Source organism: Eublepharis macularius, chromosome 1 (assembly GCF_028583425.1).
Source record: "Eublepharis macularius isolate TG4126 chromosome 1, MPM_Emac_v1.0, whole genome shotgun sequence".
Lineage (NCBI taxonomy): Eukaryota > Metazoa > Chordata > Lepidosauria > Squamata > Eublepharidae > Eublepharis > Eublepharis macularius.
In genome coordinates, this window is record NC_072790.1 from 148,173,327 (window position 1) to 148,186,010 (window position 12,684).

At 52.4% G+C, this 12,684-nt stretch overlaps 1 protein-coding gene across 1 annotated transcript in view; it reads right to left on the reverse strand.

The window, feature by feature from the left end:
* Positions 1–4,437: 4,437 nt before the first annotated feature.
* Positions 4,438–12,684, reverse strand: part of PCNX2 (pecanex 2) — a 328,170-nt gene continuing 319,923 nt past the window's right edge. Inside the window, exons 33-34 of the mRNA XM_054980165.1 lie at positions 6,273–6,733; positions 4,438–4,611 (exon numbers count right to left, since the gene is read on the reverse strand). Of these exons, the coding sequence (XP_054836140.1) occupies positions 4,438–4,611; positions 6,273–6,733 (635 nt within the window). The remainder of the gene's footprint in view (positions 4,612–6,272; positions 6,734–12,684) is intronic.

Consider the following 12,684-nt stretch of genomic DNA (forward strand, 5'->3'; position numbering starts at 1 on the left):
TTTAGGATGGTGTCCGAGGCCCGACACGCCGGCCTCGGACTCCCCCCACCCCCACCCCCCCGACGACGCAGGGCCCACCTACCGGGCGGGAGAGGCCAAGGACGAGGCCCCACCGGCGAATGAAGGCCCCAGCAGCTGCGCCGCCGCTGCGCCGCCGCCCGCCGCTGCACCGGAGAGAAGGATCCCGAGCGGCCGCGGCAGCGGGCGCACTCGGAAGCGGCGGCCGGCGCGGTCAGCGCTCTGGCGGCGACGGCCCCGTCCGGGCCGCGGGGGAGGCCGCGGCGAGCGGGGCGAGGCCGCCCCGGGCTGCCAAACGCCGGCGCAGGCGCCCTCGGCCGAGCGGGATGGCGGCCGGGGCCAGCAGGGGGGAGGGAGGAGCAAGCCAGCCTGGGATTGGAGGGCGGCTCGGGGAAGGGCCGGATCGCCCCGCCAGGGGCCAAGCCCGCCGTCCATCACAGGGCAGGAGGGTGGAGGGCAAGAGGCATTGGGGGAGAGCGGGGCAGCCCGGCTAGCAGCCCACCAACGGGGTAGAGGGAGGTGGGCCCAATGGGCGGGGATGCAGGTGGCTTCTGCAGGACAACACTAGAAGGATGTGACATGTATGAGTCATAGCCAACTTACAGCAACCCCAACTGGGGTTTTCAAGGCAAGAAACTAACACAGATGTATTGTCGAAGGCTTTCACGGCCGGAGAACGATGGTTGTTGTGGGTTTTCCGGGCTGTATTGCCCAGACCACGACAATACAGCCCGGAAAACCCACAACAACCATAACACAGATGGTTTGCTATTACCTGCCTCTGCATAGTGACCCTGTTCTTCCTTGGTGGTCTCCCATCCAGTTACAAACCAAGGGCAACCCAGTTTAGCTTCCAAGATTTGACGAGATCAGTCTAGCCTGGGCTATCCAGGTTAGGGCAGGAATTGCTTAAGTACTGCTTATTTTCAAAAGATTACATTTGATCAAAGAGTCTACCTTAATCATTTTTTTCATTTAAAAAGAGTTGCCTACACATGTCACAGAAGACTTGGATCTAAGACAATTACAGCTCAAGTAACTTTTGGGTTTGATTTTCTGTTTATAACCAAAGTAATATTCTGCTGTAAATAGTGGTAGTGAAAATCAGAGGTTAAAAGCATATGATGTGCTATGTAGATGAAAAGAAATAAGGGTGACAAGATTATAATTATCTTTAATTATACTATAAACATGATATTTTACTTTTCAAGTGCTGAAGCCATCAGTGTTCTTAACAGTAACATCTTAACGTTACATACATGCGTTTTCAAGGAGCCGTTCCATTGTGTGATCTTGGCACACAACACTGTAATCTTTCATCCTTTTGTTTATCTTTTCTACTTCATGTCTTGATTTTCTTTTAATTTTGAAAACTCACTAAACATTTGCAAGCCTTTCTGGAATTAATGTAGCTTGAGCTAGTTCTATAGTGGCTGTTTACTGTAGGCACTTTGCTTGCTTCATCTTTTAATTTCTTTTAGTAGAAGCTGTATCTAGAATCTTCAGAATCTCAAAAACTGATAACATGGTAAACCATCTCAAAGTCCTATTCCCTTTTTTGGAATTGAATCAAAGTTATTGGAGTATGCATGAGTGCAATTCTAGGAATTTAGCATCATAAAAATGGAGTAATGAAAAACACTTGGAATTATGGGAGTAAGGAGAACATATGTATGGGAAATGTGAAGATTAGTACAGAGATAGTAAGAGACAAAACAATATGAATTTGGACAAGAATGCTGAGGAGGATAAAATCCTGCTTCACGCCAACTTAATACCCAGTGCAGTTTTCAGCTTGATTTGAGACACACAAACAATGGTCCTGAAGTCAACATGGGACAGCTGTGCATCTGGCCATGAAACATTAGTTGAATTCATTCCAGGAAAATAAATTCACACAAGCATTTCAAAATAATGGAAACTATGTGTCAGTAGTTACCACGTACAGGTTTTCCTCCATCTATCAGATACCTGCCTGACATATGAAACAATGATCTATATAGCACTGTAAAACATTTATTTGCATGATATCACCATATGAAAAGTGTAAGATATTTTCACATAAATTTGTATGCTTGTCTCATGTAGCTGCCCTCTAATTAATCATGGATCATTTATGTACAGAATCTTGTTCTGAATGCCATTTGATCTAATACTGGATAAAATTTTGTATTCATTTATAAATATCTACCTCAAGATGGAGAATAAATGTTAGCTGAAGCAAAAGTTTAGGTTAGATCATGAAATATTTCTTTACTCCACTAATTGTTTTCACAGGAATAAGAAAAAGAAACAAGTGTTATATGCGTTTCTCAAGGCAGGTAGACTATAAGTGAAGTAAGGTTGTAGAGTGTTCTGTGGGCATATGTACCTTGGTAGATATCACCAGTTTGATTTGTTTTTGTAGGAATTCTACAGATCTGAAGTGAGGATGTTCCCTGAATCTTTCACATACATGATACAGGATATAAATTATTTGAACCATGATTCACTGGATGGAAAACATTTTCAAAATTTTACAAGTTTCATTTCAGAAAGAACTGCCAGAACACACAACAGGGAAGATGTAACCTAGTTTTCCTTTGTGCTTTCTGCAATGCCTTCTCCTAAAACATGGCCTGGGGCAGCAGGAGAGGAGGGAATTGTATAGCTTTACTGTACAACTAGTTGGGAAAAGGAGGAGAAAGAATAAATTTTGCTGGGGCTCAGTGGCTCAAGCCATTGAAGCCCTTGCCTTGGCTTCTGCCAGAGGTGGAGGAGAAGAGTTGCAGCCTATCTTTGCACAACATTTTGTCTCCCTCCCCCACAACCATTCTCTATGATACAGAGTTTTTATTATGAGACTGTGCATATTAAGCCCCACCAAAGTTTTCATTGGAGTTTTCAAAGCTGTGGATTTATTTCTTGCATGAAGCCATGCACACAACACAAAAGTTTCTGTATGCAAGGGATCCAGAGAGCTCACACTTCCTCCCTTATGTCTCCAGTCATGTTCCTCAAACACTTCAGTAATTAGCAAAACTCAGTTTGATCACATGCTTTATTGTGTGATAGCAATATGGCTGATAAACATGCCCTTGCTTAGTGATTCGCCAAAATTAAACTTAGATTATATAAGGCTGTATTTGGGGATGCATGGAAGGAAGCCTTTCGTTGCTTTATTGTGACAGAGTTCTGTTCACCAGTGGTGAACACATTTTTTGCTTTACATACTGTCAAGTCTTGAAAGTGTTTGTGATGCTGCTGCATTAAGGACACTGGAGCACCATGAATCATATCCCATGATTACAGTTACTTATATGCCCAAACTCTGCCCATCCATCCTGCTTTGAAGCCGCATAGATTGTTTTAATCTGTTTATAGAACCTTTCAATAAGACCCAGCTTTGCCCAGTGTCCCAAATGGCTTTGACTTATTAGTGACTGAAGAAAGTAGAAAGAACAAATACACAGACATACATTGGAACTTGTAAAGTATTTTAATTACAAAAGAGTATATATGTCTGTGTGTCAATGTGAGAGATGGTACAATACGTTACAGTTGTGTTAAGTCTCTTGGTTTCAGCAATAGGCATTTATTTCTGTCAACCAAAGAGAAATGCAAGGTTATGCACAAGTACAATGTTTTTGAGAAAGCTTTTTTTTTTTTTTGCGCAAATAAGGAGCACCATTGGCTTTGTGAAGGCTTTTCATGCATTGGCTAGATATGGTTCATGGCAATGTTGAGTCTCACATTTTCATAAACCATTTCAATATAGCTTCATGCAGTGGACTATCTTCTGGATCAGTGTTGCTACAGAATTGCCAGCTGCATAATACTTCAAACAAATGAAAGAATGAGGCTTTCCTTTTGAATTTCTTTTTTAAAGATTCAGCATACTAATCTTAGAGTGTGCAGTTTTTTCTATTACATATTCATTGCCTCAATTAAAAACAATCCTTTCTGATGCATTATGTATAAAATGCCAGTTATTTAGCATGCAATCATCTATTTCGTTATGGCAAGAGACAGATGTTGGTGTGCTTTTTCACTGAGCTGCATTCAGATTTTCTGCTGCTTTCAATCCTTACACGTATTCGATTTCTCTCTTTTTGAAAATCCTTTCCAAATTCCACCCCAAGAGTGTCAGCACTTCTTCAGGAGAAGAAATGTCAAGATGAGTTTTCTTTTTTCTCAGACGTCATTTGAATTTTCATGAACCTGCGATGAAGTTGCATGGGATTTTTGGTCAGCACTAACTGGTAATTCTAGAATCTTCTGTTTCCACATTTGTAAGCTTTGTCACAAAAGTCTTTTTCACTGAAGAGTTTAAGAAATCCTTTTAAGTTCTACTTGAAATAATTTTAACTTTTTCCAGGAAACTAAGCTCGTGTTTTGATTCCAGTTGTACAGAGCACTACACCTGTGCAAGTGCCATCTTTATTGTTCTTCTGAAAGACTGTGTTGAGAACCGGTGTCTTCTAATGCCATGTCCTCTTGGCTGGCTCTTCTGCATTCCAGTGTATGGCTCATCAGAAGAGCATGTGTAGCTCCCAGATCCCTTTGCTGTCGGCTTTCAGTAGCATCAGTTGCTTCGTAAGTCTCAGACGATTGCTTGTAAAAAGAGAAATTGTGATAGTTTCAGCATGTCTTCAAAACACATATTTCAGTATGAGTATCAGGATACAAATTGTACAGTTTCGTTTTTAGTATATGTAGGACAGTTTTTCAAGTGTCTTCCCCTGCACCCCGACACACACACACCAAATTCCCAACACAGGCCATGTCCCCTGATAAAGTTGCTCTTGTGAGTTAGGCAGTCTTCTGATATGACATACGATACAATGGTAGAACATCTGCTTTGCATGTAATTCAGTCCAGTTGCTGCCAATCAGAGCAGACAATACTGACGTTGACAGACCAAATTGGACTCAGCAGAAGGCAGCTTCATGTGTTCAATTGACAATGTGCCTGGAAGCACTTCATGCATGCACAAAGAGCATTCTGGATCTTGGCAAAGATTTCTGGCTCAAGTACCAAAATCCCTGCACTCTTTACCAGGGCAGACTGGGCCAGGAAACCGCTTGGGGAAAGGACCCAGCCTGCCTCCTCAAGGAAGGAAGGAGAGGGGACCTGCCTGTCAAGTTGACCTCCTTTTCCCAAGCCCTCCCTCAGGCAGCTTGGTAGAGGAGCATCCCCTGTGTGGGCTGCAAACAGGCTGGTTGCCACCCACCCCCAACTACATAGTCCTTTGGAGGGCTGGGTACCACCTCTCCCTGGCTGCACAGGCCTTGGACAGGCCAGTCACCACCTCATATGGGCAGACCAGGTGATGACTTCACTGAGTGGGCCCTTCTCACACCTTGGCTGACCCATCCTAGCTTCAGAGTGGGATAGCCATCAGCCCAATGGGAGAAGACTCTGTGGCCGTAGTGACCAATCCACCCTGATGTCTATCAAGATGCTGGACTGCTGGCAGACCAAATGGGGGAGTGGAAATGAAGGTTGTGCTTGCTTAGACACACTGGGAGCATCCACTGGTGTTCCCAGAACTTCAGGCTATGGCCTCAGTTTCTTGAGTGAAGAATTGGCCATGAAGGCTGAGAAAGTCTAGGGGTGGGGTGTTGTTCAGCATGTGCACCAGGGTTGGTGGTTGCCTGTTCCAAGTAACAATTTAGGAATCTATGCCATAGCAATCTTCAGACAGTCTGTGTTTATGCTCCTTTCCTTCCTGTTTCTGCATGGTATTTGTGCTACATAACACTGTTTTATGCAGAAACAGGGCAGGGAAAGAGGCAGAGTTGGCAATGGTATTTTATTCAGTTTCTGAAACATTGTTTCTGTCTTAGCGTGGAAAGTGCATAGCCCTTTCCCATTTGCCATATGTATGTCATTAATTGAGCTGTGGCAGCCAAATGCACTATTTTCACCTCTACAGCTACAATAGATCTGTAATAATCTGCTAAAATATTTCTAATAAAATATTGTGTCATTTGAGGTGACAGTTTTGAACCACTCATTTTGCTTTTAAAATATTTTACTTTGTTTGTTTGTTTGTTTCCATCTGGCTATATCCAGAAATGTAATACTAATAATACACATTATACCCAAGTGAGCCAAACTGCACTTAGTATAATTTTCCACTTTGGAGTACTTTAAGAATGCCTGGAGTAGTCTTGTGTAACCTAAATGGACTGTTTAGTGAACAGCAATAGGAAAAGTCAATCCACAGTTCTCATATCAGCCATTTTGCGCTGGTGTGATGTCAGTCTTACCCGTGTGCTCTCCTGCACGGCATGGATTGCTGCTCTAGCAGATGGGCCCATTGCGATGTTGACACTGCTGGATGACTGGGTGTCCGTGGTGTTTCCTCCATCGGCAGCCGAAAGCCCAGAAATCACCAAAGCACTCGAAAAGCTTCTCTTGCCAAATAAGAGGCTGAGTGTAGAACTGGTGGAAGAGGCCAAACTAGACCGGAGCATTGCACCAGCTCTCTCTTGCACAGTGAGCTGGCCCAGGGTAGGGATGGCAGGAGTTTGTGAAAACACAGAGGCTGCAGAATTGTGGAATGAGAGTTGGCTGCCAGAAAGGCCTTGAGCAATTTCATGGGCAGAGGTGGAAGTTTGGATAAAGGGCTGGTGACTTTCTATGATTGGACCAGAATGACTTGAACGAGGAGGCCTTTGATTTAAAGCAGCATGTGCCTGAACAGACTGACTCCGGAATTTTCTTCTACCTTCACAAGAAAGAAACAAAAAATTATTTGGGTAAGTTATGTCCATAGTGATGTCCTTCAAAATGTACCGCCTCTATCCAAGTATTACACGGAAGTACCACGGGTTATACTGATTCCATGACCATTTTAAGTATATTTCTCAAAAGAGCTTTAAAATCTGAAATAGATCCAGAGGAGTTAGCCATGTTGGTCTGTAGTAGCAAAATAGATGCATCTGATGCATTTGATGAAGACAACTGTGGTTCTTGAAAGCTTATGCTACAGTAAAGTTGTTTAGTCTTTAAGGTGCTACTGGACTCTTTACTATTTTAAAATCTAAAAGAACTCTAGGGCCACAAATGTGATATCTTCATTGGTAATCTGTAGTGTATCATCCCGCCTAACTATAAGAGTATTCGTAATGAAATACCCAAGATTTTTCTAACACAACCCTAATCATGACAATTATTTCAGTAAGATTTGAGACTTTCTTCCAAGTAATTGTAGTTAAGATTGCAGCCTTAGTAACAGCCTACTATAGTAACATACGATAGTAACATACATACTATAGTAACATACTGTTATTATTACTAGATAGTGGCCTCTTGGCTCTGTTCCAGTGAAAATTATACATGCTTAAGCCTTGCACTGTCCTAGTTAAATTGACTGTGCTATTCTAAACTGAGTTACACCTTCTTAAGCTAATTGACTTTAATGCACTGAAAGGCAAAAGAGGTGTCCGGCGCCGCCAGACTTAGCGCTGGAGCCGGGGGTGCCACCCTCCAGCCGGGAGGCCCGGCCCCCCCAGCAGCCCCCCCGACCCACACCCCCTCACCTGGACGGCGGCGTGGGGGAAGGTGGCTCCAGGCCCCTTGGCGGGCCTCTCCACGCCGCCGAAGACCGGCGGGAGGACCCCGACGACGGCCGCGGCAGGGGAGACAGCCACAGCGGTGAGGAGGGCCGCGGCGTCGAGGAGGACTGCGGCGGCGAGGATGGCGGCGAAGAAGAAGGCCGCAGCAGCACCTGTGTCGGAGGCCCCAGCCGTGGCCCGGCCGAGCCGCAAGCCGGGAGGGCGGGGACTGCCACAGAGGAAGCGGCCCGCCACGCCTGAGCTGGCCGCCGGGCCGCCGGCAGCCGCCCCGGCCGGAACAGCCCCTTTCCAAGTCGCCCTGGCGGAGGCCGGACCCACGCCAACGGAGACGCCGCCACGCCCCAGAGAGGCAGATCCAAGGGCGGGCGGCTGGCAGCCGAGGGAGGGCCTGGGCGGGGGAAGGAACTCGGAAGCGGGAGAGCCCAACAGGATTGGCCCCGGGGAGGGAAGGACAAGCGGGAGGGCGAACCAGGCCGGGCTGCCTGGGCACAGAAGGGTGGGGGATGGCGGGATTGGTGGAGGTGGTGGGGAGGGAGCTATAAGAGGGCAGCTCCCAAGGACGCCGAGGAGGAAGTGGCTGGAGTGACTGGAGAGAAGGCGAGAGAGAGGGCAAGCGAGACGGAAGCCAGAACCCAGCAGGGAGGGAAGGTGGATGCCGGGTGCCTTGAACCCCCACCTCCCACCCACATCTGAGGCAGAGGGAGCCCCCCCTTTTCCGGACCCGTCACAGCCGAGGGTGGGAGCAGCGCAGGGGGTGGAGCCAGCGCTCACAACGTGGTGGAGAATGCAGGCATCAGCCCTGCAGTGAGTCGCCCCCTCCCACGCCTCCCAGCACCTGCGGGCTGGACCAGTGCCTGGCCCATACTACGACCACCTACCCTCCAGGTAGACCCGGCCCACCCTCCCGGCCCCGGCCTGTCAGGAGAGGCAACAATGGACCTGACACAGCTCGGGCAGTGGCTCGCTGAACACCAGGGCCAGCTGTTGCGGGAGGTGGCGCAGCAGAACCGAGAAGCTCAGGCCACCCTAGCGCAGCAACAGCGGGAGACCCAGACGGCCCTTGTGAGGGATCTCCGCCAGGTCATCGAAGCTGGAAGAGCCCCGGGGGATCCTGGGGCTGGCGCGCCGGGCCCGGGCGGCCGCCGCCCACCCTTCCACCTGGCCAAGCTAGGCCCCGAAGACGATGTGGATGCCTACCTAGATGCCTTCGAGCGTACGGCTGAAGCAGCCCAGTGGCCTAGGGGACAGTGGGCCTTCATCGTAGGCCCCTATCTGACGGGGGAGGCCCTGGCTGCCCTCAAGGCCCTCGCCAAGGAGGAAAGCACCGATTACGATCAACTCAAGGCGGCCATTCTCGACTGGTACGAGCTCACACCTGACACGTACCGCCAGAAGTTCCGGGGCCTGGTCTACAATCGGGCCGACCGGCCCCGCACCCTGGTGGCCAACCTGAAGGATATGGCGTATCGCTGGCTGCAGCTGACCACCCCGGAGGCCAAGAGAGTCGCTGACCTGGTAGTCCTGGAGCAGCTCCTCCAGGTCATCCCCCCTCGGGCTTGTGCCTGGGTGGCGTGCAGCCAGCCCTCGGACCTGAAGGAGGCAACCACCCTCTGGGAGAACTTCATGGCAGCTGAGCCCAAGGAGTCGGGAGGCAGTGAGGCCAAGCCCAGGAAGCCAGCCCCCGCTGGGCAGAATGATGGGGTCCGGGGAGGCCGGGTCCGTGCCGGGCCACGGCCGCCGGGGCCCGGACCCTTCCGGCCCGACCGTGGGGGCGCGCTCCCCGGCCCAAGAGCCCCAGCCCCAGGACCGACCCGGCCACTCAACAAGGGTGACACAGCGGTACCTGGCAAGGAAGACCCCGGGCGGGGACCCTGCTTCACGTGCGGGAAGTGGGGCCATTGGAAAAGAGACTGTCTGCTCATGGAATGCGACTTAGGCTGGAACACCACCATGCAGGTTACATCCCGGGCACCCCGGCCCCCTCTGCTCGTGGCCATGGTTACCCTCGCCGGGCAGAGACTGACAGTCCTGTTGGACACTGGGAGCTCTATCTCCATGGTCTGCTCCCACCTGCTGCCCGCGGACCTCCCGGTCATACAGCAAGCGGTCATAGCCTGCTTCCACAACCACGTGGAAGAGTGTCCCGTCGTCAGGCTACCACTGGAGTACGCTGGGCAGACTCGGCTCACCGACCTTGCCCGGGTCCGCGCCCTGCCCTTTCCAGTCCTCCTGGGCCAAGATACCGCGCACTACCAAGCTGCCATGCGCCCATGGATCAAGGATTCGCCGACGCCAACCCAGGAGGTGTTGGCGGGCGAGGAGCCCAGCCCGTCCAGTGAGCTCGATGGGGGTCCAGTCGCCCTGGGCCTGCAAGCTGAGTGGGAAGCAGACCCACAGTTCACTGGGGACCAGACCACCAACGCCTCGCTGGAGCACCTACGTCAGACCGTAGCGGTGAGTGAGGGGGTGACAATCCACGCCAGATGGGCCAGCCGCTGGCCCCGGATTATTCAGGAGAGGGGTCTGTGGTATCAGTTGGTGCGGAGCCAGACTGGGGAAATGCACCAGTTACTGGTACCGACGGCCTACCGATGCCAAGTGTTAGAAGTGGCCCACGACCACCTGTGGGCTGGCCACCAGGGGGCCCAGAAGACGGTTGTGAGGGCTGCAGCCCTTTTCTTCTGGCTGACTCTGACAAGTGACGCATGACAACACTGCAAGACTGGCCCCGTCGGCCAGTGCGCTGTGGTACGGGGCCCTCCCCGTGCTCCCCTCGCCCCATTGCCGGTGATGCGGGAGCCATTTGAAAGGGTGGCCATGGACTTCGTGGAGCCCCTACCCCACACCGCCTGAGGGGCCCAGTACCTGCTGGTCCTCCTCGATTACGCCACACGGTACCCAGGAGCCATCCCTAAGCGGGACATGAAGGCCCCAGGAGTGGCAAGGGCGCTAATCCGGTTCTTCGCCCAGGGGGGCCTCCCCCCGGGAAATCCTCACCGATTGTGGGAAGCCCTTCACCGCCAAGCTCACCCACCAGCTGTGCCGCACGCTGCGGGTGCACCAGATATTCACTAGCGTCTACCACCCACAAACGGACGGGCTGGTAGAACGCTTCAATCAAACATTGAAGGCCATGCTGAAGAAGGTGGCCCACGAGAAGCCCACCCATTGGGACCTGTTCATGGACCCCCTGCTGTTCGCCGTCCGGGAGACCCCCCAGGCCTCGCTGGGCTTCTCCCCGTTCGAGCTCCTCTACGGCCGGAAGCCGCGGGGGATCCTGGATTTGGTGGAGGAGCAATGGGGACCCCGGGCACCGACAGAACCCCTGCCTGCACCAGCCTACATCCAGGGCCTCCGAGAGCACCTGGAAAAGGCCCGAGAAGAGGCAGGCCAGAACCTGAAGGCGGCCCAGGCCACTCAGAAGAGCTACTACGACTGAGGCATCCGACTCTGGACATTCCGTGAGGGGGACTGGGTCCTTGTGAACCGCCGAGTAATGGGGCCAGGCCCAGGGGACCCCTGGCAGGGGCCCTTCTCAGTGACGCGGATCCTCGGCCCCTGTCGTATGAAGTGCAGTGCGGAGCCCTACGCCGACACCGAAAGTGACTCCACGTAAATGACTTGAAGGCCTGGCATGAGAGCCCGGTCACCAGTGGGTGTGGGCTGTCTGAAGAACTGCTGGAACTCCCGGAGGGCGAGCTGCCCTGGGGACTAGGAGGAGAGGCCGCGGGGCTGTCCCTACTCGACTCCGAACTCACAGAGCGGCAACACCAACAGGTTCTCAGGGTGCTGAGGCAGCACCCCGGCATGTTCTCCCAGTGACCGGGGCGCACGGCAGTGTTGACGCACAGAATCGACACCCCTCCGGGGGCCGTGGCCTGGGCCCCCTGGCGGCTCCTGCCCCAGAAGCGCTGGGAGGTGGTGGCGAAGGAAGTCCAGGACATGCTACAGCTCGGGGTGATCGAACCCTCCCGGAGCTCGTGGCAGAGCCCCATCGTCCTCATGCCCAAGCCCGATGGGTCCGTCAGGTTCTGCGTGGACTACCGCCAGGTGAACGCCCTGGCCAAGTTCGACGCCTACCCGATGCCCCGAGCGGACCTCTTGATAGACCAGCTAGGCACTGCCCACTTCATCTCGGCGCTCGACGTCACAAAGGGGTACTGGCAGGTCCCTATGGCCCCAGAGGACAAGGAGAAGACGGCCTTCGCGACCACCCAAGGTCTCTATCAGTTCCAGGTGATGCCTTTTGGCCTGCATGGGGCAGCCACGACATTCCAAAGGCTGGTCGACCAGGTCCTGACCCACTGCCAGCCGTTCACACGCGCTTACATCGACGACATCATCATGTTCAATGCTGACTGGCCCTCCCACCTGGCCCACCTGGCCCAAGTCTTCCAAGCACTGTCCGACACCGGGCTAAGGGCCAAACCCAAGAAGAGCCACCTCGGCTTCCGCGAACTCACCTACTTAGGGTACCGGGTGGGGCGAGGGATCCTCCGCCCGGTGCTCGATAAGGTAACCACCCTGGAGCAGACTCCAAGGCCCCGCACTAAGCGACAGATGAGGCGGTTCCTGGGCCTTGTGGGCTATTACGGCAAGTTCATCCCCCACTTTGCCACCAAGGCCAGCCCATTGTCCGACTGTTTGAAGAAGGACCAGCCCTCTCACGTCCAGTGGACGCCCGAGCGAGAGGAGGCCTTTGAGTCGTTGCGAGCGCCCCTGTCCCAGACCCCCGTACTCCATAACCCGGATTTCTTGCAACCGTACACGCCGACGCCTCGGCTGTGGGGGTTGGGGCTGTTCTGTCCCAAGAGGTGGAAGGACAGGAGTGGCTGGTCCTCTTCATAAGCCGCAAGTTGCAGCCGGCCGAGACCCGATACGCCACCGTGGAGAAGGAGGCCTTGGCCGTCAAGTGGGCCATCAGGACCCTGCAGTTCTACTTGGCACACAACCCCTTCACCCTCATCACCGACCATGCCCCTCTCCTGTGGATGGCCCAGATGAAGGAACACAACCCCCGCATCTTACGATGGTATCTCTCCCTCTTCCCTTTCAGTTTCACCCTCCGCCACCAGCTGAGCCGCCTCCAGATGAATGCGGA